Genomic DNA, 25,059 nt, shown 5'->3' on the forward strand with positions numbered 1-25,059 from the left:
AAATACAATTTCCAATAAACCAGGGATAGGATAATCCACTATCCCAGTCTGGTGGGTGGGACTTCCTTCACAATTTCTGTTGGATGGTAGCTCCTGCTAGGTGACACGTAACTAAAGAACAAGGTACCAGGCAGGCAGGCTTTTTACAAAGAGCAGCAAAGATCACTAAATTGAACGGCTTAGTGTTACAGAAGTTGATTTCCCACACCCGTTCTCTGAAAATAAAATAAAAAAGTGAGATGGTTGCATCGATGAATTCAGAAAGTAAAACCAATGAAGACGTGGGGTAATAAACTTGGCAATCTAGTTTATAGTTACCTGAGTTTGTAATACAAAGAGAAAACAATTTTGAAGGGATCGCATATTTGTGTGTGTGTGTATATATATGTGTGTTAATAGAAAAGTTACTGCGCAAAACCAATAAGTACAGAGCGATCAGAGCGGTTTTTTCTTTTTGTTTGTTTTGTACTTTTCCACTACCTGTTGCGATGCATACCATTCGGTGCAATGCTTGAAAAAGAAAGGGCTTAAAGTTTAAAGGCTGGGGGGAAAGAATGAAGATGGGGAACGGAATGTGTTCCAGAAGGCATAAGCGTATTTTTCAGTCGCTCGTGCTGCTGACTGTTATTTTTGGACTTCTGTACGGGGTAATGGTATCCTACGAAATACACAAACAGCTCAAAAGAACAGAGGCTATAGCTGCAAAATATCAACAGCACCAAGAATCATTATCTGCTCAACTACAAGGTATAGTATTGACTTATTACCGTTTAGTTGGGATGTTAATTTTGTGTGTGTGTTTTTTCATAACATCTTTACACTAGAAAAAGGTGATAACCATGTCATTTGCACCATACTCACTTTTAATACAATATCAAAAAATCTGTTTAACTGTGTCAGAAATATTACTTTTCCTAATGCAAGGGCACGCTTTTCTGTCTCTGTTTACTGAAGACGGATCCGGTTAATTTAACAAACAATTTATGTAAACATTGAGTTTGTAACTGATTTGCTTTGGGAAGCTATGCACTCTGTAGTATGCAGTATCGTGACAGTGCGGGCCCCTAAAAAATTAGCCAACAAGTTTCCAATGATTTATTTCTGTAATAAAACATTCCCGCTTGGAATTTACAGCAAAGGTTTTCATCTCGGTTATAAATCATTACAACTGTCTTCTCATTTCCAGTTCGCACTCAGGAATTTGGGTTATTCTGACAAATATCATGTCTGACTTACGTTTAACTTCTTGAATAAATTATAAAACCTACAGAAAAGGTGTACACATTTGGTAGCCTTCATAATAATCGAAGCGCATGTTTAAGCATTCTGTAGTTTCCACTATTGCAAACTGGAAATGGACTTGCCATCTAAATATCGCTGTGTATTGAACTAGCCCAATTGCAAATGCAACTGTGTCAGGCATGAGTATTGCACTGTTGTTCCTTTAAGCAGGCTGTTCGAATTATTTAGCTAATGTTGTGTCAAACAGTATTATTATATTAGTTGTTCATTTAACATGGATGAGGTAGCCAATTATTTCCAGGTCGTATGTGGATTTTGTCCATGACTCTTTTTCCCTCTATTGCACAATTTGATACACTTCTCCGTGGATGTAGCATTTTGCATGTGGCAATGAATCCAGAATCCTGCTGAGTTTAAATCCCCTTTGGCTATACATCTGATCAATGACCAATACATTCTGATCCCATGAATCCACTCTATCAGACTTCCAACTACTGCAAGGGCGAAATCTAAATGGATCTTAAAAAAAGAATAAGTATAAACATTCTTTTTCGAGCCCACTAAGAGTACACACTATCCTATTCTGACATCAGATTTTCACATGTTTATCAGCTCTTGTGGTAAAAAATAAAGTACTTGCGTATTCACAAGATGTTTCCATTGTAATATACTGAATGATGGTGATTTATTCAGGATTGCTGGAGGGGTTAGTTAATGCATTACCACCACCTTCTTCGTTGCCTCTGAACTGTGTCATTTTAAAGATATTCATCAAGAAGTTGTTTGGTGTGTCTGTAGATTTTGTAGAAGTCAAGTATCTAGAGGTAGAAATTATAGATTGACCACTTTGATTATAATTATAGTTCTCATTTTTACAGAAAATAGAAGTGAAACCAAATATTACATTGACTGTACTGCCCTGCAGGTATAGGATAATAGATGACATGCAGATTATAATCTGAATACTGGAGGATTCAAATAATGGTAAAACCGTTAAAATGGTTATAGCTAAGGAAAAATAATGGTAAATCTTTGGCACGCTCCTCTGTCTGATATATATATGGTCTTGTGTGGTTTTGCATATATAGATAGATAGATAGAGTACAGTACATAAACACTGTAGGTTAATCCCCCTTTTCATGCCTTACGGCTTCATTTCCTTGGTCGCTTCTTCTCTTCATTAGCTGAAGCTGCTGGTTGGCTAATGAAAGGAATGAAGGTATTTAAGGCATAGAGAACATCTCACACTACAGATGAACCTACTGTATAACATGACTATTAAAATGACAATGTGTGTTTGCTGTGCAGATGACCATGCTTTAATAGTACATTGTCTATAAACCCTTTTAAAAACCACCTCTAATGCAGAGTTGTAGATCATTTTAGTTGTATGGTTTACAAAGCCTCAACGCATGACCTCTGTGAAACTGTTCTAGACTGTAGTTGCGTTTCTTTGAAAACAGAAGTGGTGTATGGTAACTGTGGGTTAGTAGATAAGCTGCATTTGTTCATGGGCTTCTGCAATACTCTTTTCCATAAACTGTTGTCATTTCTCAAGAGCTTGTGAGCCACACATCTTTGTGTTTCATTATTACTGTTGACACTTGAGTAATGCATGATAAAATTGCAAGCAAATTGATTAGTAAGGGCCAGTGGTCAGGACATAATACGTTAGAATGTGGTGACATTAGCGTGTCAAGGTTGAAATCCAGGTTTAAAGTGACAGTGCCTCAATAGCCTTACCTTGTTTTATGCATCGCTGTGAATGGTATCAAATGCAGCCCCAGGAGAATATTGAACAATATGTCTGAGTCTGAAATCTTTTTGTGAGTTGCACTGGTGGAGGGCTGAGCAAAAGCCTGATCACTGCAGCTGTAAAGGCGTGCTTGCTGTTTAGGGGTGTTCGCTGGCAGGTTACATTATGGTTCCCATCAGCTGGTGGTTCAATCCACCACGTTTCATTGCTCTGCGGTGAATAGTTTTCCCACTGCAACATTGCAAAATATCACCTTTCATTTTGAATTCAGATGAATTGCAGTGCCGTGAATCTCATCATTACTGCTCTACTGAAACAAGTAAACATTTTCAGGTTTGTATTGTCACTAGCTATTGTCCCTCTTTGAGGTGGGAAAGTTTCAGATAGCAGTAACATATCTGGCAATCTGTACCGTAGGCTTCAGTCACTAGTTTAGTGTGAGAATGGAAAGTTACTGGCTAATGATGTTTGTATTTGACAGACAACAGTAAGGTTTTAGTAATGCTTTGCTACAAGAGTACAGGTCCAGTCTGCATCCAGCCTGCTGCGAGAGTTTTAAAGTAACGACAAATGACACAGGTTCAGTATCTAGGAAGAAGTGTAGTCAGAAAACAGCAGCTACTTGTAGTTACTGCAAAGTTCAGTGTTCAGACAGGCAGATTCAGAAAATGATTCACAGTCCTCTTAGTTAAAGCTGTAGAATTCCTTGATTAGTTTTCTTATTAGGACCTTTAACTTTTAATGGTGTGTGTGTGTGTGTTTCCCTTTTAGCTTTTTGATTAGTATAAGTACTACAAAACAGGAAAAAAATAATCATTTTATTGTTCACTTAAACACATTAAATAAAACAATTACTGTACACCAGATTACAGAGGTTTTCACTTATGTGGAGTATGTTTGCTAGAGTACAGCAGTTTTATGTAAAGTGACCTTTGCATTTATTTAAGCATGTGCTTGATGGATTGATTGGGAACACAGTGTTGCAGATTGTAGTTGTATGAGTTACATGGATAGTGCCACATGAAAGTGTACTGCACATGCTTTCTTTCCGTGTGTCCTTGATTTCCTGCAGTGCCAGCTGGAAGATGTATTAAAAACAGTTTTGTTCCAAGTATAAGAGATTTGCATGCAAAAAGTATTCAAACAAACTGAACCACTTGAAGAGCAATGCATACACTTGGGTAGAGCGAGTGCAGTATTGATACCTCTGACTTATCTGGATATTGAGCAACAGCAATGTAAACTTAGCTGTTCAATTTTTTGAACAGGGAGTCTTATTGCATTTACTGTACCTGCAGAAGAATGTAATCACTGTGTAATGTAGTGGTATATCCACCACCTTACTGCATTTACGTATGTTGTCTGAGTTATCAGCATTAACAGTTGTCCTCAGTGGAGCATTCAGCTGTGTCAGATTGTGTTTCTGAGTAAACAGAGTAAAATAATGTCCCATTTACACCTTGTTAGGTTTTTAACTGTCCTGTCAATGGCAAGAGTACATACTGTGCAAGATAATTACTGTGCAAATTTTGAAGTAAAACTTTGAATACGATTGCGGTAATATCAGAATACTTGTTTTATGCTTTTTTTTGTAACTTCCCAAAGTAAATTAATTAATGCATGAATCGAGATATGGTGTGGGTTATTTCATATCGTAGACTTAGGCGTGTTTTTATGTTTACTGGGTGTGACCCTATTTGTGTAAAACAACAGTTTACTGTTATCTGCACGGCACTCTTGAAAGCTTATGGCATCTGTCCTATCTTTTATTGTTTTTGATGAGATAGCTTAATTATTCAGTTCCTGCTGAGTGGAAAGTAGCCAGTGTGCTGCCTTGCTGATTTGAAAAGGTATAGTATACAGTATACGAGCATCATGTTGTTTCCCAGAATGAGATGCCACAGCTAAGGTAGAGTTTTATGGCTATTGTACACAGGGTTACAGAATGTCTTAAGTCTTCGAGGCACAGTCTGGAAACCTTAAGGACAGTAGGTTCGGAGGCGGGGGGAGGGTGAGTGAGGATGAGAAAGCCTGTGAGAGCATTATTGTGGGTTGTAAAGAGGATACCTTAAACACAGCACTGTTTTTAAAAGAAGCATTTATTTGTTTCCTGGAATAAGGTAAACTATGCCTCCTTTTTTTTAAAGGTTTTTTTTCTTAAATATTTTTAGTACTTTAGGGTTAAAGTGCATTTATTTTTTATTTATTTATTTTAAATCCTTGGGGTTGTTAATCTTCAGCTCCCAACCAAATCCTTCAGCGCACATTCTCCAGCCCTGCTTGTACATCTGCCACTGAAGGAATAACAGAACTATTTCAATATTGGTGGGAACGTATGGCACTAGGTTCTGTTTAGAAGACAGTTTACGGTCAGTGGTGTTGAATCCAGGCTATTCATTGTCAGATCACGCGGTGTATGATTCTAAATGTTTGTGCTATAGTGCCCTTCCAAAACATGACGTCACAAGGATTGTTGCTGTATTTATTTTATTGAACCATGGTCTAAAGTCAAATCTCTCAAACAAGCAAGGGGCAGCTGGCATTGCCTGTCAGTTAAATGATTACAGGAAGTTTTAAACCTCCAAAACCAAAGGCAAGTACGCAAAAGATGAGCCCTGTTAACAAGCTGCCATTGTCTGCTGTGAAGTACAGATGCGAAAATGTGCTGGGAGGCTTAAACATTTCTCTGAGCCTTTGACATACAGAGATAGGTGAATGGAAACCTCAGTTCTCAGTGTCCTTGTAATTCTGTGCAGTACCTGGTTCTGTTTTCCTGTGCCAGCTGCTTCTTTTCTTCAGTTCATCACTGATGATTGTCCTGTCAAGGAGTGCGCTTTTTCATTAGAATCAAACCATCTACCAAAACAACTGACACATTAATCTCAATTAGCAAAGGTAGAAAGTGATTAAAGCATTCTCCTAACCTCTAACTGGCTTTTCTGTCTTGAATGTCTGCTGCATTTGGAGACCAGAACAGGGAACATTATACCCCAGCAGCATCTAACTTAAGCCTGATATTTTTCATTAGTCAATGCTTTCTTGTTTGTATTGCTTCCAGCATAACGATAACTACTAGATAGTGCCAAAGCTTACTACCGTGAAGATAACTGGGCTTATCTAGCTCATGTTACATATCTAATGTATGGCTTTTAAATAGAACTACAGCAGGAGCAGCTTCTGAACTCGGTGCTATCAATAAATTATTTGCATTCATCAAATCCAAAAAGGTTTAAAGTTCAGGCATTAAGCAGGCTGATTAATAAGATTAATTTTAATTTTTCAACATATCCAGCTGCAGTGGTAAAAACCGGCAGAGATGTATTTATTTTTTCCTTCATAAAACCTTCATGGTTGCTTGAACTGTGACCAAACCTGCTTGTTTAATTTCATTTGGTTCCCTTCACCTGAACTCAGCTGGTTTCAGGGCTGCGTACAGTATTAGCAATGTAAGAACATAAGAAAATTTACAAACGAGAGGAGGCCATTCGGCCCATCTTGCTCGTTTGGTTGTTAGTAGCTTATTGATCCCAGAATCTCATCAAGCAGCTTCTTGAAGGATCCCAGGGTGTCAGCTTCAACAACATTACTGGGGAGTTGATTCCAGACCCTCACATTCTCTATGTAAAAAAGTGCCTCCTATTTTCTGTTATGAATGCACCTTTGTCTAATCTCCATTTGTGACCCCTAGTCCTTGTTTCTTTTTTCAGGCTGAAAAAGTCCCTTGGGTCGACACTGTCAATACCTTTTAGAATTTTGAATGCTTGAATTAGGTCGCCACATAGTCTTCTTTGTTCAAGACTGAACAGATTCAATTCTTTTAGCCTGTCTGCATATAACATGCCTTTTAAGCCCGGAATAATTCTGGTCGCTCTTCTTTGCACTCTTTCTAGAGCAGCAATATCTTTTTTATAGCGAGTTGACCAGAACTGCACACATTGCATGTAGGATCCACTTACAGAAGAACCGCTTTGCACATCCCTATTGGTAACACAATACAGAAGCATATTTGGGGCAAGATAAATACATTCCCATTGAGACTTGCTCATTTAATATACAGTATACAGGAACTATTTCATACCATTTGGAACATACAGACAAATACTTATGTAATAGTTTATTGCAATCAAATGTAATTCTGAAGATAATTCAGCAAAGTAATCATGCAACTACCTTGGTTAAGAAGATTCACAAACAGGGCTGAGCAAACAATGCAACTCTGTCCAGTGTTAAGTAGAATTAAAGCCAAGGGATACACCGTTTGTTTGCTTGCCCTTTGAGACGAGGAAGACAGAGTGAGCAACCTGACATTTTGCTAGGATAGCAGTAAAGGTTTTCTGCTTCTTTTTTTGTTTTCAACTCAAAATGTTCATGCTCCTGTCACTTTTAAAGGGCATTGGATGTTAATTCTGTTGTTTGAAAAGCAGTGCATTTGTTAGAATCCTGAACGAAACAAAACAAAAAAATCCCTGCAGTTTTTATATATATTTGTATCTGGTTTTCCATTAACAGGAAGCTGTTTAAGAGAGATCATAACGGGGAGGCTTTCAAGCTTTAAAGACATAATCAATAATAATAATAATAATATTATTATTATTATTATTATTATTATTATTATTATTATAATTAACAATACTAATGACTTTTATCATGGATACCTTTTAAATTTTTTGTGGAATCACTTGCCAAAAAAGAAAGACTGGTAACTGACTAGTGCTTTATTGTACCCTTTTCCAGAACTAGCAAAAACAAACGATTGAGTCACTTATTTAACACAGCTGCATATCTCTCCAAGAAGAGTTTCATATAAAGAAGGGTTGTCGAATCCAGACCACAAGATTGCCAAATAAAACAAAGACTTTGTGTCGACTCGGAGTGAGTTGTCTTGTTTGCATAAATGAGAAGTTTCAGTTTTAGGGCAGTGTGGGGCTATTGGTGTCGATTTAACAGCGTCACTGAATTGCTATTTGTCTATGGCATGCCACTGAAGACCACCAGCCAGGACAGTGCCTGTTTAAACTCAAAACCTGACAGACACTTTCACTGGCTGCCGCATACAGGTTGATTTGATTTGTTTGCCTATGCGAACATGCTGTTCCTGGGATTAATATATATATATATATATATAATATAATATAAAACTGTAAAAATGCCTGCTCACAAAACGTTTAGTCAAAGATGTTTCTTTTAGTGTTGCTGCGTATCTTGCTGTTCAGTGTTTTTATAGTTTTAAAGATGCTTTTAAGTAGATTGATGGGCTGCAGAGACCTACACCTGTCTTTAGCATCTAATCTTTAAATCTAATTACAACATATCATACCGAGGTAATCCTTTCATTGAATCTCACTGAGTGCTAATTTAATGATTGCTAATTTATCTTCCTTGCAATACCAGCGTTGCTAGGGGTTAAGGGGTAGAAAGACCTCTTGTAATGAGGCTGCCATGAAAAATTGTGCAAGAAAGACTCAGGCAGGTAGAATTTATTTTAAGCTTAACCAAGTTCACAGTGCATTTTCTGTGCCTGGCCTTAATCTAATTTATTGAAGTGACATGGATGAATAATTGCTGTGGCTGCTGGGTAGTGTGAGGAGTTGTTTGATACATAGCTAGCTGTGGGTGGCCTGGGAAATAGTCATTACATCCTTGTTATTTTGTTGCTCAGGCTCCTGATGCATTAGTTCATGACTGATGTCCTTGACTCAAATGGATAAATAACAAACCAGAGACGGTTGACAAGGATGGATTAGCAATCCCGTCTCTAAGTGCAGCTGGGAGCCCTTTCAGATTAATCATGAGCCACGGAGAGGACCACGCAGAGGATGTGTTTTAGAGAAATTAAGAATCCAGATTTAATTCCAGGATTTTGAAGGGTTTTTTTTGGACAGGTCAAGGTGAGAAACCTTGGTGGGCAGTTTTTTTTTGCTCGTCTTGCTGTGAAATACTGAATTGCTTACCCTACTGGGGTGAATGCTAACCAAGCACAGAAATCGCAAACACTGCTCCTACATTTCTTTTCCCAAACTAAGAGAGGAAAACATATTGGCCCAGTGTTTTTAAAATAAACTTTTTAAGAAACTCAATTTAGCTCAATTTTGCAGATATTTTTTTTATTTTTTAATTTTAAGTTCTGAATTTAAAAATAAATACATAACTTTGATTCAATGCTAATTTTTTCACTTGTGTGTAATTTCACTAAAGCATTTCCAAACTGGATCAGGATCAGTTCATTACAGCACACTAGTGCAGTATGTTGACCCTCTGTGTCAGATGCACAGTGCATTTTCTGGGCCTGTTCTGTGTTGACTGCTAAAGTCAATCCAACGATTGGCTTTCTGCTGTCTCTCATGTTTGTTTGTGGGAGTGAGGGAGGATTGCAGATGGCTGTCAGATGTTGCTCTGGTGAGCCTGATGAGTCTGCCCCTCCCTTCCCAGCAGGAATTCCCTAGTAAATTAGACAGAGGGTGAAATACATGTACTTAATGGTATAATGGTCAAATTGAATGATACAATTGTCCCTCCAAATGTACCAAAGCAACCAAACAAAACTGCAAGTGGTAGTATAGTACAGCTTTAGTTTGGATACTTCCTTATTCACCCCTGTACATTCTGTGGTGGGTGGTGTCACACAGGAAGTTGAACTACTCCTCCCAGTGTGGCGACAGGAGCTTTAACTATTATCTCCCCTTTAGAAATATCCTCTGATGTGTTTTCAAATGAAGCAAGTCCCTAACAGATCCTTCATTTTATAAAGGATTTCAAAGTCAAATCTGACCTTACGTTTGAGTCGGCAAGCTTTTGGAAAATGTCTAACAAAACATAACAAAAATAACATTGTGTGTTTATAAGAGACAGACAGTATTTCATTTTTTTCCCCCCCAACAGTTGTATATGAACACAGATCAAGATTAGAAAAATCATTGCAAAAAGAAAGGCTTGAACACAAAAAGGCAAAAGAAGGTAATGTGACTCTTTTCACTGCAACTGTTCTGTCTAAAACATAAATGGTTATATTTATTAATTATATTATTAATACTAAATTACCACCATACACTCCATATATCTGACAAGAAATGCTAGAACAGGACAGCAGCGCTCAAAGAGCAAATACGAAAGATCTTTGTAAGCATGGATACACTTTGCATGGCTGTGACCAATGCCTGGGATTTCATAAACCCAGATTCTGCTTGCTGCTTTCATTTAGACCTACGTTTCTTCTATTTTCTAGAATGAAACTTTTTTTTTTTTTTTTTATCCTTGATGTTTTAACTTGTTTTTCTTGAATTAAAGATTTCCTTGTGTACAAGTTGGAAGCACAGCAATCGCTAAATAAAGATAAGGTGAGTTTTTTTTTTTTTTTTTTTTTTGTATACCGGGTCGTTGCAGATCATCGAGGAAAGAGTTGAAAGTCAGTGGAAGCCAGTCAACATGAAACCATAATCAAATTGTCACCCATGCAGGCCTCTAGCGACAGACTCTGCTAGGTGTCCAAAATGATAAACCACTTTGGCTCTGTTGTGTGACTGCTTTCTTGATATACATAAACAGGTTTTTTTTATTTTTTTTTTTTAACAAAAGTGTTGTACCGCTACACATCTCCCTGGGTGCCAGATATCATGGATTTCACTGCTTTGATTAAGCGTGGGGAAAAATGTTTTTGCATCTATCGAGCAAAAACCTTTTGCCAAACAGCAAACATCAAGTACTGGCTTAGGGCATGGCTGCCTAAAAATGTGCTTCCATTAGCAAAAAAAATAAATAAACCTGACGGTATTTTTTTACGTTACTTAGAAAGGTTGTAATTTTCAGCTTTGACTAAATTACGTGGAAGGTGGAATACCGATATTCAATCAATAGCTGTCTGCTTTCCGCAGACTGTGTGAAAACCAGCTTACAATATGTTGTCAGTTTTCAGGGTCTGAGGTTTATTTTTGCATCTAAAATGCATGAAAAAGTCAATTTCATGATGGATCTGATGGCTTGCTTGTAAAATATGAACTTTGTTTGTTTGTTTGTTTTCTTTGCAGCAAGATTCCACGAGCAGGTTTAATTCCCTGAATGTGCAACACGAAATGTTAAAGGTTGGTAAATGTTGGGTGCAAAACAAAATAAATGGCATTATTTCAAATATTTATTAATGATTGGACTGTTTTAAGAGGTGGTGTGAAAGTGGCTTTACAGCTCTCATTTATGCCTGTTCTGTCAGCTGTGATTTTTTAATAATAATATAAACTAACTAACTAAAATGAGGGCATATACCTTTCAGAGAGAGAGAGAGTAGGAACAATTCTTCCCTGCTCATGCTTGCCTCTCTGAGGTTGAACCAGTGTAAATCAGTACCCAGCATTGGGTACTTGTCCACTTGACGTTAGGCTGAGACAACACATTCTATTGAAATGGCTTTGATGTATTAGAAGCCTGGTCAGGATTAACATGTAACCCAGCGGTGAAGGCTTTTGCAACCCTCTTCGGAACTTTAAATAATTGATTTTACCATGCACACACACTTCTGCAGAAGGAACTGATTTTACCATGCACACACACTTCTGCAGAAGGAACTGATTTTACCACTGATTTTACCATGCGCACACACACTTCTGCAGAAGGCGCACACACACTTCTGCAGAAGGAACTGATTTTACCATGCGCACACACACTTCTGCAGAAGGAACTGATTTTACCATGCGCACACACACTTCTGCAGAAGGAACTGATTTTACCATGCGCACACACACTTCTGCAGAAGGAACTGATTTTACCATGCGCACACACTTCTGCAGAAGGAACTGATTTTACCATGCGCACACACTTCTGCAGAAGGAACTGATTTTACCATGCGCACACACTTCTGCAGAAGGAACTGATTTTACCATGCGCACACACACTTCTGCAGAAGGAACTGATTTTACCACTTCTGCAGAAGGAACTGCACACACACTTCTGCAGAAGGAACTGATTTTACCATGCGCACACACTTCTGCAGAAGGAACTGATTTTACCATGCGCACACACACTTCTGCAGAAGGAACTGATTTTACCATGCGCACACACACTTCTGCAGAAGGAACTGATTTTACCATGCGCGCACACACTTCTGCAGAAGGAACTGATTTTACCATGCTCACACACTTCTGCAGAAGGAACTGATTTTACCATGCGCTCACACACTTCTGCAGAAGGAACTGATTTTACCATGCTCACACACACTTCTGCAGAAGCCTCAGCACTTTAAAGTACATTGGTCACCATTGGTGTTCTATACAGACCATTTGATTAAGCGTGTGTGTCACCTGATCATAATACACCCAATTGGTAGATTTATCCCTTCTGATCATATCTGATGTTGCAATAACAGCACCAGACACATCGACCAGTATGACAAATAGGTTGTTTTTTTTTTCATGCTATTCACTACTTGGTACTAGTAATGGAAAACCTAGGCCCTCTGTCTAGGTGCCAATATTCAGAAATCAGTAAATCTAATTATATTGGGGATGAACACACTGGTGATTGATTGGAGCATATTTTACTCCTAGAATCTGAACTCAGTCTAGGTTGTACAGTGTGTTTCCTTGCAGTTTTGTATAGACCTTGTGCTGTAAATTAGACAGCATCAGTTTTAGTAATGAAGGACAAATGGTAAAACTGTGGTGTTATTGATTAGGTTATAGTTACAGCCACTTAAGTTGTTGTGTAGATTACAATTAGCAGCCACTGGAGATTAAACTGACTTTACAGAGTTATCTCAGAGTAAAGCCACGTTAGTAAAGAAGGTTTTAAAGTGTATTGCAATGTTTCAAGGGAATGGCAGTGCTCCCTCACATGGGAAGAAGGAGGTCTTTATTAAAATGGATCGTTTTCAGTTAAGTTGAAGGGCAATGCATATTACAATTGGCGCATTATGTTCACAAGAGTAAAAAAAACATATTTGCTGTGCTCTTTAGTTAGACCCAGCCATGGGACTGCAGGCAGGCAGGCAGACAAACAGGCAGGCAGGCTCCCTCAGCTCTCAAGAGCACTTGAGTTTCAGCGCTTTGTTGACACGCTAGAATGCAAGGAGGTAACTGAAGCTGACAGTTTGATAACCATCGGGAAAGGACTGTGGTAGCATTTATGCCAGTGTTTGAGCGCTTTTCACAAACTCTGAGAATACAAAGGTTTTCAAATTGCTGGGAGATTAGATTCAGTTCTCAGTGGCTTCTTAATGTTTTTTTTTTCCTCCTGTGTTACTGTGAAACTTTTGAGTAGACGTGCACCAAATATCATGATAAATGCAATAGAAGAAATCAAAGCAGGTCAGGACTGATGCACACTGCTGATATTTCATTGCAGTATTATAGGAATTGTGTAGTCAAAGGGTGGCAGCTTTAGATTTTTGCCATGTGCTGTTAATAATAAAATAATAAAAATAATAATAATTTTATTTTATATAGTGCCTTTCAGGGATCACAAAGCACTTTACATACATAAATGACAATAATCAAAAATAATAAAAGCTGCAATAAAACAGCATTACAAGAAAATTACAAGAATAAAAATATAATCAGATAAAACAAACACAGAACTAAAAGCAATTTAAAAAGCCAAACATGTGTTTTTTAAAAGAGATTTAAAAATATCTGGGGACGGCGCTTCCCTTATTGCGAGGGGAAGCATGTTCCAAAGCCGAGGTGCTTAACTGGTGATTGCCTATCTCCTATTGATTGCAGCCTCGTCTTTGGAACAACCAGCAGTCTTTGGTCCCCTGATCTTAAAGCACGTACAGGGGCATGGAAAATTTAAAAGTTCTTTTAAGTAGGCTGATGCTAAATTATTCAGGGATTTGTATGTGAGTAAAAGAATCTTAAAATCAATTCTGTGCCTTACTGGGAGCCAGTGAAGGGATGCTAAAATAGGGGTGATGTGAGCAGAGAGTGGAGTTCAAGTTAAAACCCTGGCCACTACTTTCTGGACCATCTGGAGTCTCTGCAGGAGCTTACCAGAGACCCCTGCTAAGTCCACTGCAGTAATCAACGTGAGAGGTAATGAACGCATGGACCACTTTCTCTGCATCAATAGCTGTCAGGGAGGCTCTTAGTTGAGCAATGTTGCTTAGTTAAACTTACCTGGTCTACAGTACATGCTCTGCCTATATTGAGCAGATGTTTCCAGATATTTCCTTGGATTTTCCTGCCCCCTCTGTTATAATGCTACACAAAATTGATACCCAGCCAGCACTGGAAAATTAATCAATGTAACTCCAGAAGATTATCTGGAATGCATGCAGGTAACAATATAAATAGTTGCATTTTTTTTCTTTTCATGTTTTCAATGCAGAGCAGCCCGCTTCTCCATGTTTTCTGTGCTGGGTTCTTTTCTAATTAGAACTGGCGTGTCGCATCTGCTTCTTGAGCGTCGTAGCCATGGCGATATCTCAGAACATCTTCTCTTCATTGCAGTGGGCTTCTTGAGCATCGTAGCAGTGGCGATAGCTCAGAACATAGCCACAATTCTCTCTAACCCTATTTTTGTTAGTTGTTTTTCATTTCAAATCACCTCATATCATATAACAATATGTCCTGACAGACTATATGTGTGTGTGTGTGTGTGTGTGTGTGTGTTGTGTTGTATTGCCACTTCTCCGGTGTGCTGTGGGGTGAAACTGAGAGATATCCCACAATGACACGCACCCTGTCGTTCTACAATATTGTGTCCTGCATCATTGGAGAAATAATGCTTAACATCTAGCAGAGGCACCTTTTTAATTGTGTTTGAAAGCATAATGCTGACAATTGCAATGTCATTTATAACTGGGGAATATTTGACTTGCAGAATCAACACGAAGAACTAAAGAAACGGTACTATGGCTTGCATGAAGAGCACCAGCTGCTGAGAGAGGACCACAACAGAGCATTAAGTGAACACAAAGATAAATACGATAACCTGCAGCAAGAGAAGGAGATCGAGATCTCTAAACTGAAAGGTACCTGTCAGGTTCCTATTCTCATTGAAATCACAAGCTGTGTGAGCCTAGAATGCCAACAGCAATACATACTGTATTACCTTCCACTGGGGAAAATGCCTGGTATTTGATAGTGAATCTAAATGCTGTCCGCCGTTTAAATTATCAATATGATTCCCTCACTAGTGTTTTGCAGGTTTTTACCCCAATATTATTATTTTAATATTAAGTAGTCATTTAGCAGACACTTTTATCCAAAGCGACTTACAGAGACTTGGTGGTGAACTATGCATCAACAGCTACTGCTGCAGTCACTTACAATAGGGCCTTGGTTTTAAAGGACGGATTTAGCCTGGTAAAATGAAAACCTTTTGCATTTTCTGAGTGCAGTTTTCACATGGTGAAAATAATGGACCTTTCTTTGTCAGAAAACATCTATAACCTGCATGAAGAGAATAAGCATATAAGAAAAGCACATCAAGATGTACATACTCAGCTCCAGGATGTCAAGGTAAATGTGTGTGTACAGTAATACAGTGTGTTGGTCTAGAGAGTGTGACGCATAGGATCCTTTTACCTGTAACGCACTCCGTTAATCACATTTTGAGTTAAGGTATAATTTTTCAATTTACACTCAGTTCAAAGATCATTAATAGATCTGTTATCCGTCCTTCATTTCAGGATACAAGTATGGTAACAATACTACAGAAATGATACAAACATCAAAAGGCATAAGTTGCTTCATTTCTACGACATGCCAGTTTTTTCAGTGTTGATACGAATAAATCTATATAAATAACCCTTCACATTTGTATAACAAGAGTCACCAGTGAAGGCTAGTGTAGCGTAGTGGGCAGTTAAAACAAGGTAATGGTATTCTGTTCACTGATCATTTACATGCTGTAAAAAGTCCCCAGATTCTACTAGTGCCTTTAAATATCATACATAAGTCACATGAGAAACATCTTATTTCAGAACAGGACTATGATGCTTGATTTGTAAAACAAGTTTTTCTTTACTATAGCACCAACACAAGGATTTAAAATCTGAACACGAACAACTTGCAATGACTTTAGACGACCACAGGAGTGCACTGGCTGCTGCACAGGTCTGGAAGAAATCTTATTTCAATTCCTGGTTCAGGATAAAGCACAGTTTAGGCAATGAGTGGCTTTGCCTAGTGACTGATAAAATGCATGAAGCCTGCATGCTGCATCTAATTGTTTGCAAGAAACCCAATCTTAACGCTAATTTGGGTAAACTAATACTTTAACAGTGGCATCCCTTTACATCAATGGCAGTGACAACCCTGTTCTAACCATACCATTGGTTATTGAGCTTGCACTACCTCCTGTACACTGCAGGGGTCAGTCTCGTAGCAGTCTTGCTGGTCTGTTTCCCTGGACACCCTTCCACAGGCGTGCATGTTATTATTTACTAATGAACCTCCAGGAATGGAGTGTCCTGCCCCTGCTTGCATTAATCAATCGGTCTTTTAATCTGAGCCCTAAGGAACGCTGAATAGAGCTCAGTACAGTTGCTGAAGATGTGACTGCCTTGGCTGCCTCCAGATCTAATCAATTGTATTGTTCTGCTTGTTGGCAGTTCTGTTTCCATGTGTTTTATTGACAGAGGGTCAGGATGTTGCCTTGTTGTGTGACCTGCTGCTGAAGACTGCTACTAATCTTCTAATGCTGTTCATTTATTGCCTGGCCACGTTTCGCTGGTGTTTATCTTTTTCCCTCTTTACCTTTCGTTGTACGTATTCTCTTGCAAAATGGGAACATTTACATGCTGAAGAGTAACACAAGTTACTTTCTTTTTTTTTTTTCCAGATTCAGCGAGGCAAGCAGAATAAATATTGTGATGAGACAGTTAAAACAAAGTGAAAACAGTTGCTTTAGTTGTTCCCCTTAACTGGGATTACTTTGCTTTGAATAAAGTGCCTGCGCTGCTCTTTTTAAATGCTGCAAATCAACATAATTTGTGCAAACGCGAGCACCAGTGTCTCTTCTGTTGTGGCGCTGCATTAACCTCCTAGCTGTAGCTTTTATTTCAAGACACCTGGTGTTCACACACTGCTTGTTTTAATCACTTGACATCATACTTGAACTCTCTTACACTTTTTTTATTCTATTAAACTGATTTAAGAAAGTCAGATGTGACATTTTATATTTTTGGATGTGCTGCGGTGGGTTTGCCTTTTTACGAATACAGTCTTTACCAAAAAGTAAGATAAGCGTAATACTTTATGTGGTCTGTTCAAGTGATCAAAATAAGGATGGAACCAAGGATGGAATTAAAATTATAAATTGACAACACAAGGGCATTATTTATGCAGTTGAACATTATCTCAAGGCATTCACATACAGTACATATTTATTTAGACACTAGTCTCTTCTGAGTCCGTATCTTTTATTGATTTAAACGAGAGTGTTATTTCTGTGTGCTACCATTTTAGATCAATTGAGCAAACCCCAATATTTATAAACAGTATTCTGCTGTTTTTGCTAATTAAACAGGAGGGTATAACTTACCCCAATAACTGAAGCCATGTCAAATGAAGTCTAAAGTGATTCTTGTTTGTACATCATACAGGCAGTGATTCTCTATGTGTAACTTGTTGTTGTCATTGTTCTAGGCCCAGGTGGAGGAATTCAAGCAGTTTAAAGAAACCCTTAAAAAAATGCCCAGCTTCAGACAGCCTGGACTCCAGACACCAGTACCAGAGGAACCGAAACTGAGGCAACAAGGGGAGAATGATGAGACTCAATACAAGGTTCTGTGATATTCTTTTTTTCTATACTGTATGTATTGCTGCAAGGTAGGGTTACCTAGCAAAGGAGAGTCTCTCTAAATATATAAAAATAACATTTTCTTCCTTGCCATTGCACAGGTGGAAAGCGGCAGATGTGAAATGTATTTTTGAAGGTGGTGCAATTACTGTTAACAATTTCAATTACAGTATTAGATGTATTTTTTTAATACAGTATTATTAACCTTGAGCACTACGTGCTTGTGTGCCTCTTATAGATTCACAAGGGAGGACAGCAACTAGTAGGAAACATTGATGGCCTCCATCAGCAACAGGAAGTTCCAAACGCCGGGGACGAGCGCGAAGAACGTGAGGAGGTGGATCTTGACAACATGCATCCGAGCGAGCACGTTGCTCACAGAGAGGAGAACCGGGACAGGAGGCGGGAGGGCATGCAGGTGCAGCCGGTGGAGGAGGATCACAGGAAAGAGCTGGCCGAGGAGGAGATGGAGCAGGCTGGGCAGCCAGAGGACCTGGACGAGGAGGAGTCTGACCAACCACAGGAAGAGGATGAGAAGGAAGGCCACCGGAACGAGGAGCCGCACCACCAGCCCCTAGCACACGCTGAGCAAGAGGAAGAGAAGGAAGGCCACCAGAAAGAGGAGGAGCACCACCAGCCCCCAGCACATGCTGAGCAAGAGGAAGCAGGGGCGATTCACGAAGAAGACAGAAACAAGGCCTTTAAGGTAGCAACTTCTAAGAGACCGCAAATCCTGTGTGGCTCTCCTAGTAAAAATACAGTCAGGGGGTGCAGGTGCATGTCCTGGCTGTGTGAAGTCGCCAGTCTTTGCTGGAAATTCTTGAGGGAGTTTTGGCTCTAGCGTTCATGTGGTTTAGGGAGGAAAACCAAGCTACGACTATTTCTCCTCATTACACTACAGCTGACCCTACTGGCTAGGCACCCAATGAGTTCAGATGGACACCTGCAGGGCTGACCTTTGTCCTCCATATGCCGGTAGCTCGCTGACATCTGCTCTCGAGTTCCTGGCTTTTAAAGAGGAAGCTGGCTTGGTTATGGGATTGAAGGACGCCCACTGAACCTTTAGTTCTCCACTGAAATGTCACCTCCTTTTATCATTCAGAGGTTCCTGCTGGAGAGGATGTATTCTTAGCTCTACTGCTATTGATTCAGAATGGTGACAGCATTTTTATTTTAGTGTTGTGAGTCCACACCATAAAAATATGCTGACTTGAATTGCTGTACAATTGAAATTGCTTTGTTAGAACTACAGTATTGAACTGGTCCCTGATATGAGCCTAAAGTTAGCTTTCTCTTTTTGACAAAGAAAATGTTTATTACTGTTTTCATGGCATCTTAGATATACATAAAGACACTTCATGTATTGTTAAATGCTTAGTAGAGTCTAAAGTGTAATTTTGTAAAGCAGGAATAATAATTAGGAATTCTGAGATACTTAAATGAGTTGGGTTGTAATTGTTGTATTATTATCTGTTTGACACAATAGAAGCGATGAGCAAGAGAGCTTCTTTTGTCTGCTCATCCAGCTGTGTAATTAACTGCTAATTAATTTCAATTTGGATAGCAAAGTCTCATTTATTGAATATTTCAAAAACTGTAATACATACAGGAATAATGATACACCCTTGGGGAACTTGTTTTCTACAAACTTGCGTTATATATTTTGGTTATGAAAACGAGTTTCTGATTTTTAAATATATATAACAACCCATTGGTATTTTTAAATCAAAGCCCCCTTATTTCTTTGAGAGGAAAAATTTAATAGAAGTATAAAACTTGATGAGAAGTAACTTAGTAACAGATGAAGGCATTTCAATTATTATTTTGTTAATTTTGTGAAGTATTTATTTTAATAACTCTCTTAATTAAGCTCATTCCTCTGCAAAATTGACTCGAATACATTTTAAAAAAACGGGGGTAAACACTTTTAATAAAGCATTCCTTGGACAACAGTTACTCAGATACATTTTGTAAACCCCCCCCCACCGTATACACACAGGAACGCGGCGGTTCACAGCAGCGTTTGAAATCGGCCTACGAGGAGCAACTGGACCAGCAGCGTTTGGTGGTTCAGCAGGAGGAGGAGGCCCGGCAGCTCAAGGAGCGCCAGGAGAACCTCCATCGGCAGAGACTGAGGGAGCAGATGGACCGGCAGCAGCAGTTGAGGGAGAGGGAGCTGCAGATGCAGCGGGAAGCAGACCACAAGGAGCAGATCCTGAGGGAGCAGCAGCAGGAGCAGCTCAGGTGAGATTTCAAGGTTAACTTTACAAATAATGTGTGCAAGAGTGTGATTGTGGACTGGACTTGCTGTGCTATTTTAACAATTTTCCATGATTTGTGATTGTAGGCAACACCCTGAGTATGAAAATATTGATGCTGATATTGTTCAAGGTGATGAAGAGCAGGATATCCAAAAACAGGACGGTAAGCCTTGCATCTGATTTGAAAAGATACAATATGTAGTCATGTCATTTCAGCTGCAAAAACTGGTTACAATATCAGAAAGCCAGGCTGTAATATGCATGCTTGTGGTGATGGTTAAGGAAGTAGTCATGCTTTCCCTTGCTAGGTTTAGATGGGAATGAACATCCCCGTGTTGAAGAAGGGGGGCGCGAGCAGCAAGAGGAAGACCCTGGGGAGGAACACGCTAAGGTCTGCAAGCATGAATCTTCCATGTTTTATATGCAACCCTGTTTTTTTTACTGTAGGCAACACTTTAATATAATGGATGCAAATTCAGATATTTTCTACCTGTACAGCTATGGAGAAAGGTTTTGCCTCGCTTAGAATTTTAGTATGGAGACAAAATGTAAATAAATTACATCAACGTAATGTTGATATTTTATTTAACACCATGTAATCAAAGGAACTACAAAATAATATTGTAAAAATCTACCAGAAGCCTTATTAGTAGTACAGTATCTCATGTTAGATTTGTCAGTTTTTCATTAAGTATATGGAAAACTGCAATATGGAATTAGATTTTTTAAGGTAACATTGTTCAGCGGGTTTCATTTGACTATGAAGCAAATTTTAGTTAATTCTCTAGGGTGCTGCAAAACACTGGGAATAGCTGTACAGATCACTTTATAATTAGGACTACATATTCTAGAGGAGTGTCAAAACTGACTACTCTTCCAGAAGGATGCAAACCCACAAGAAGATCCAAACAATCAGGGAGAGGACGAGTTTGAAGAGGCCGAGAAGGAGAAACACAACGATCTTCCAGTTGAAAACGCAGAACACAACAAGCATCTTGAGAACATGCCCAAAACAGAAGTGGACGAGCAACTTGTGGTACGAAAAAAAATCTCCCGAGTGTCAAGTAGCATTTCCCGAGTTATGCCCTAACTCATTCTGTAAGCTAGAGTATTCATTTGATTATTGGTATTTGACTTCACGTCTGGTTTCAGTGCTAACCATGGTCTTGAAACCAGTAGTATATGTTGTTCAAAAGTGAATGTTGGGAAGAATGGAGAATGTCAAAGTAGTGCCAGTACTCCTGTTTGTTTTTCAAATACCAAATGACTTTGGACACCCAGCAACATCACAGTAGACCAATTTAAAATAGGCAGTTCCACATGTGCTTCAATAATGTAATATATTCTGAGCTTGTTGTTGAAATTCCCTTTGGTTTGAAGTTCAGGAGCAGCAGGCAGCAGATCTCATTACTTCCAAAGGATACATAAATTGTAGAAGAAGTCTACCCAGATTAACTTGAATTCATGGAACGTACACCGGCTTGATAATCCTTTAAATAGCCTTGCCTGAGCTTTGACCTTATTCATTTACTTTATTGTGTAATAAGGCAAGAAACAAGATATATTATAGCAACATTTAGGACTGATACTGGACCGTAGAAATCTGAAACCAGAGTATGCCATTGTGGAACCTGTTGAAAGTAAGGGGCAAGTTTTTTGTTGTGTGCAGATGGCTGGAAACCCAGACCAGCAAGAAGACACTCTGGATGAGCAGTACCAGGAGGAGGGAGAGGAAGAGGTCAGTCTGATAAGAGCCAATGGAAAACAGCTTGTTGAATATGTTCTTTGGAGCAAGAGCAATGTAAAAAAAATAAATAAAAAAAAAATAGATTGATAGAAATTGTGTTTTTCCATGCAGCACTACGTTCAACTAATCTATCTGACATTTATGTTAAACAGAAATCAAAGCTATACATTTGTGAAACATCCATTTAAAGGTTACATGTGAAAAAGAATAGGTTACTATCAATTGTAGCACCACCCATCTCTGCATGAAGTGACTGACGGCTATTAAAAGAAGTACAATTAAGTGCAATATATATTCTGAAGTGGCTCTACAGACCAACCTCTCAAAGTGATTTTTCCTTGATCTAGGCATGAGTTGTCGTGTTGGTTTACTCTTCAGGTGCGAAATGACTTGGCTGAGGGGCCTAAAGTACAAGAAGAGAACGAAGAAGAATATAATGCAGAGAATGAGGAACGCGTAAGTCCTGTTTCCATACTGGAGTGATTCAGTGTGTTCAGTACCTGTTAGGCATTGTGGTGCACTGCTCAAGGTGCCTTAGAGACTAGTTGTACCTCCTTCATAAGGGCTTGCTGAAATGTGTCCCGAAAAGAGGAAAACATTAAAACGTTTTGCATTTATTATTCTAATTAGTGTATCACTTGTTTTGACTGACATTTTTTCTACGATCACTTATTCTGTGTGGGATGCATCTCTTAGAGTGATACAGCTTGTTTCTCTTTCTGTAGCGTTTGATATGTTATCAGAGCATTAGTTAACTGTCTGCTGCAGCTTTTCTATCCTTCACGGCACTTGCAAAGAATAGCAAGGTGGGTGCTCGGTCTGCTTTTGCAAGATATCTGATCTGTGACTGCACCTTCTTAAATGAACTCTAAAGTTACTGAACACAAGGGCAGGATTAGCCTATGATCAGAAGATCAATTACAGTACATTCCACAAGATCAGTGTACATCATTTTGGTGCTGCTGCAATTTAGTGGCATACAGCACTTAGCTGTTTGTTAGGTAGAACCTAGAAATCGTGGACTACTGTGCCATTTGTCTTTTTAATGAATGTTGGTCATCGCAGCCATTCATTTAGTCCTGCTTAGCCAGATTAAAGTTTAAGAACACAGTCCATTGTGCCATCCAGAGTCTATAAGTATCCCACACTGAGGATGCACATCCTTGCAAGGAAATATAGAGGAGGCTAGCATAGACATCTGTACAGATATGTCATGAGAGTTTATCTAGAGAAGCGCATGTCCAGTTGTGATCAGACTTGTTAAGGACTTGTTTTAGCAGGTTACTGAGTGCATGTGAAGGCTGTCTCATCTCTGTCACACTTGCATTGTTTTCATTTTTCTATTTAAGGAAGAACGTTATTTTTTCCCCCCAGGGAAATATTAAAAATCCCGAGGGTCCTAAGAAGGAGGAGGATTCCCCCCCAGGGGACCACCTGAAGCAGGAATCTGAAGTAATTGAAGAAGAGAATTACGAAGAGGAGGTGGAAGAGGGGGAAGCCCCTGGCAATCCCAACCGACGGGGAGAAATGTGAGGAATGCCTCCTAGTAAACACAGCTTTGAATGCCCGGGATACAGAACTGAAACTTCTGGGTTTTTTTTTAAGAGAAGGTTTCCTAATTTTTTTCTATAAATATTGTAAAAATTGAATATTTTTAAAGATTTTTACCCCCCCACCACACACACACACACAAACACATTTTTATTTGTATTTTTTTTTTTTTTTTTACATTTAATGCTTTTAATGTTTGTTTTTTTTACTCTCTTAGCCCAGAACTATTCACTAAACTGGTTACTACTTGAAAACACTATGAACCAGTGATAATCCCTCCTGCCCATTTTATATATGTTTTTGGATTTCATACATGGTTTATGAAGCCCCTATTTCATCATTTCCAGTTTCCACAGCATTAGAGGGTTATGCAGATGCATTTCTAATAAAGTCCATATAAATTCAAAACAGCTGATCGCTGTTATCTTGTGTGTTAGTTTAATGTTGCTGGAAATTGTAATGTATCTGAGAATCATTGGTACCAAACAATTTCAAAATAAATAAAATGTCAGTTCAGACTGGGGGGGGGGAGGCCAATTTCAGTTCATTTTTAGACTGAAAAAATAGATTTTCAGTTGGGAAAATAAATAATCGATTTATGTGTTATTGAAAAAAATATATTGCACTGAAATTGCGCTTTTTTTTCGCCAGCAAAAAAGTTAATTGGCTTAAGCCCCTAATAATTTCAGATTTTAGCCTGCTCAACACCATTGCAAAGTATTATGCTATCGTTTCTGAACGTTTTGTGCCTGCGTAGGAATGTGTTTTTGTACAGGGTACTTTTCTACACTGTATACTATTTAATTTATACCCCGTACTTTCCAAGCTGATTTCTGAGATCAGTTATTTATTTTTTAGAATATTTGAATTATATTAAAATCTGCACCCCCTTACCGTAATAGTAGATTTTTGAATTTCCTGGTAAAAAATACTTTTCAGATCATTGACAGAATACAATGTTTTAATTGCTCAAGTATCTCTGTAATATATAAATCTATACGTATTTACATTGTGTACATAATGATTCTTATAAACATGGAAAATGTTATTTGGTAAAAATGCTTTTCAATTGCTGCATCTTCAGATGAAGATGGGTATCTTTCCAAATAATAAAACTGGGTTGAAGGTCATCAGAGTTTACTTTTTTATTTTTATTGTACACATGCTATTTAAATTAAGTAGTTTTTTTTTTTATTTCACCATTTCCAGTTTCCACAGCATTAGAGAGTTATGCAGATGCACTTATTTTGCTTATATACAGCTGTTGTTTAAATATAAAGCACTGATTTTCATAAATAAACACACAACACATAATGATTGCAATTGGAGGTTCAAAACCTCACCTGGCATGATTGTTATTTTATTAACCCATATTTAATTACTAGGCCTATATGTGTTATCAGTAAAAGATCATTTGCACCCTTCCATATCCCCTTCAGTCACTTTGAGAACAATTGTATCATGTGATATTTCCTATATTTGTATTTATTTTATGATGCATATATCTTTTTTTCAAAGTGATGGCAGGACAACTTTTCGAACTCCAGAGGGTCCACGCAAACTGTTTTAAAATTTAAAAAAAAATTATATTTAAAATGTGTGACTGAAGGGGATATATTGTAACTTTTAAATGTTGCAAAGTGTACAGGGTCATAGCAACATGGCAAGCAGGACCTTCCTCAACTACCCAAAGTGTTTTGTTTCTTTTTCTTCTAGGGTTGGGTACTCATGTTTAATATTTATAGCTGTGATCCTAAGGTTGCTAGGAAACG

At 38.5% G+C, this 25,059-nt stretch overlaps 1 protein-coding gene across 2 annotated transcripts; it reads left to right on the forward strand.

Moving 5' to 3' along the window:
- Nucleotides 1–101: 101 nt before the first annotated feature.
- Nucleotides 102–23,397, forward strand: golim4a (golgi integral membrane protein 4a). 2 transcript variants are annotated; one of them, XM_041270585.1, is made up of 16 exons: nt 102–747; nt 9,878–9,952; nt 10,283–10,332; nt 11,020–11,073; nt 14,804–14,954; nt 15,362–15,444; nt 15,958–16,041; nt 17,575–17,712; nt 17,967–18,434; nt 19,728–19,972; nt 20,076–20,152; nt 20,298–20,380; nt 20,870–21,025; nt 21,659–21,727; nt 22,115–22,192; nt 23,111–23,397. In XM_041270585.1, exons 1-16 carry the CDS (start codon nt 555–557, stop codon nt 23,267–23,269), a joined length of 2,163 nt encoding a protein of 720 aa, XP_041126519.1. In that variant the 5' UTR covers nt 102–554; the 3' UTR covers nt 23,270–23,397. The 2 variants fall into 2 exon arrangements, with proteins under 2 accessions (XP_041126519.1, XP_041126520.1); XM_041270586.1 differs by having other exon boundaries at nt 20,873–21,025.
- The last annotated feature ends 1,662 nt before the right edge of the window (nt 23,398–25,059 follow it).

This window comes from Polyodon spathula, chromosome 14 (genome assembly GCF_017654505.1).
Source record: "Polyodon spathula isolate WHYD16114869_AA chromosome 14, ASM1765450v1, whole genome shotgun sequence".
In the NCBI taxonomy this organism is placed as follows: Eukaryota; Metazoa; Chordata; class Actinopteri; order Acipenseriformes; family Polyodontidae; genus Polyodon; species Polyodon spathula.

Bases quoted from the DNA above. Each gene is read 5' to 3' on its own strand.
- golim4a (XM_041270585.1), top strand. From the start codon at position 555: ATGAAGATGGGGAACGGAATGTGTTCCAGAAGGCATAAGCGTATTTTT. The intron at 17,713-17,966 runs GTTCTGTGATAT...TGCCTCTTATAG, and splicing joins ATGATGAGACTCAATACAAG to ATTCACAAGGGAGGACAGCA. The intron at 20,381-20,869 runs GTCTGCAAGCAT...CTACTCTTCCAG, and splicing joins CTGGGGAGGAACACGCTAAG to AAGGATGCAAACCCACAAGA.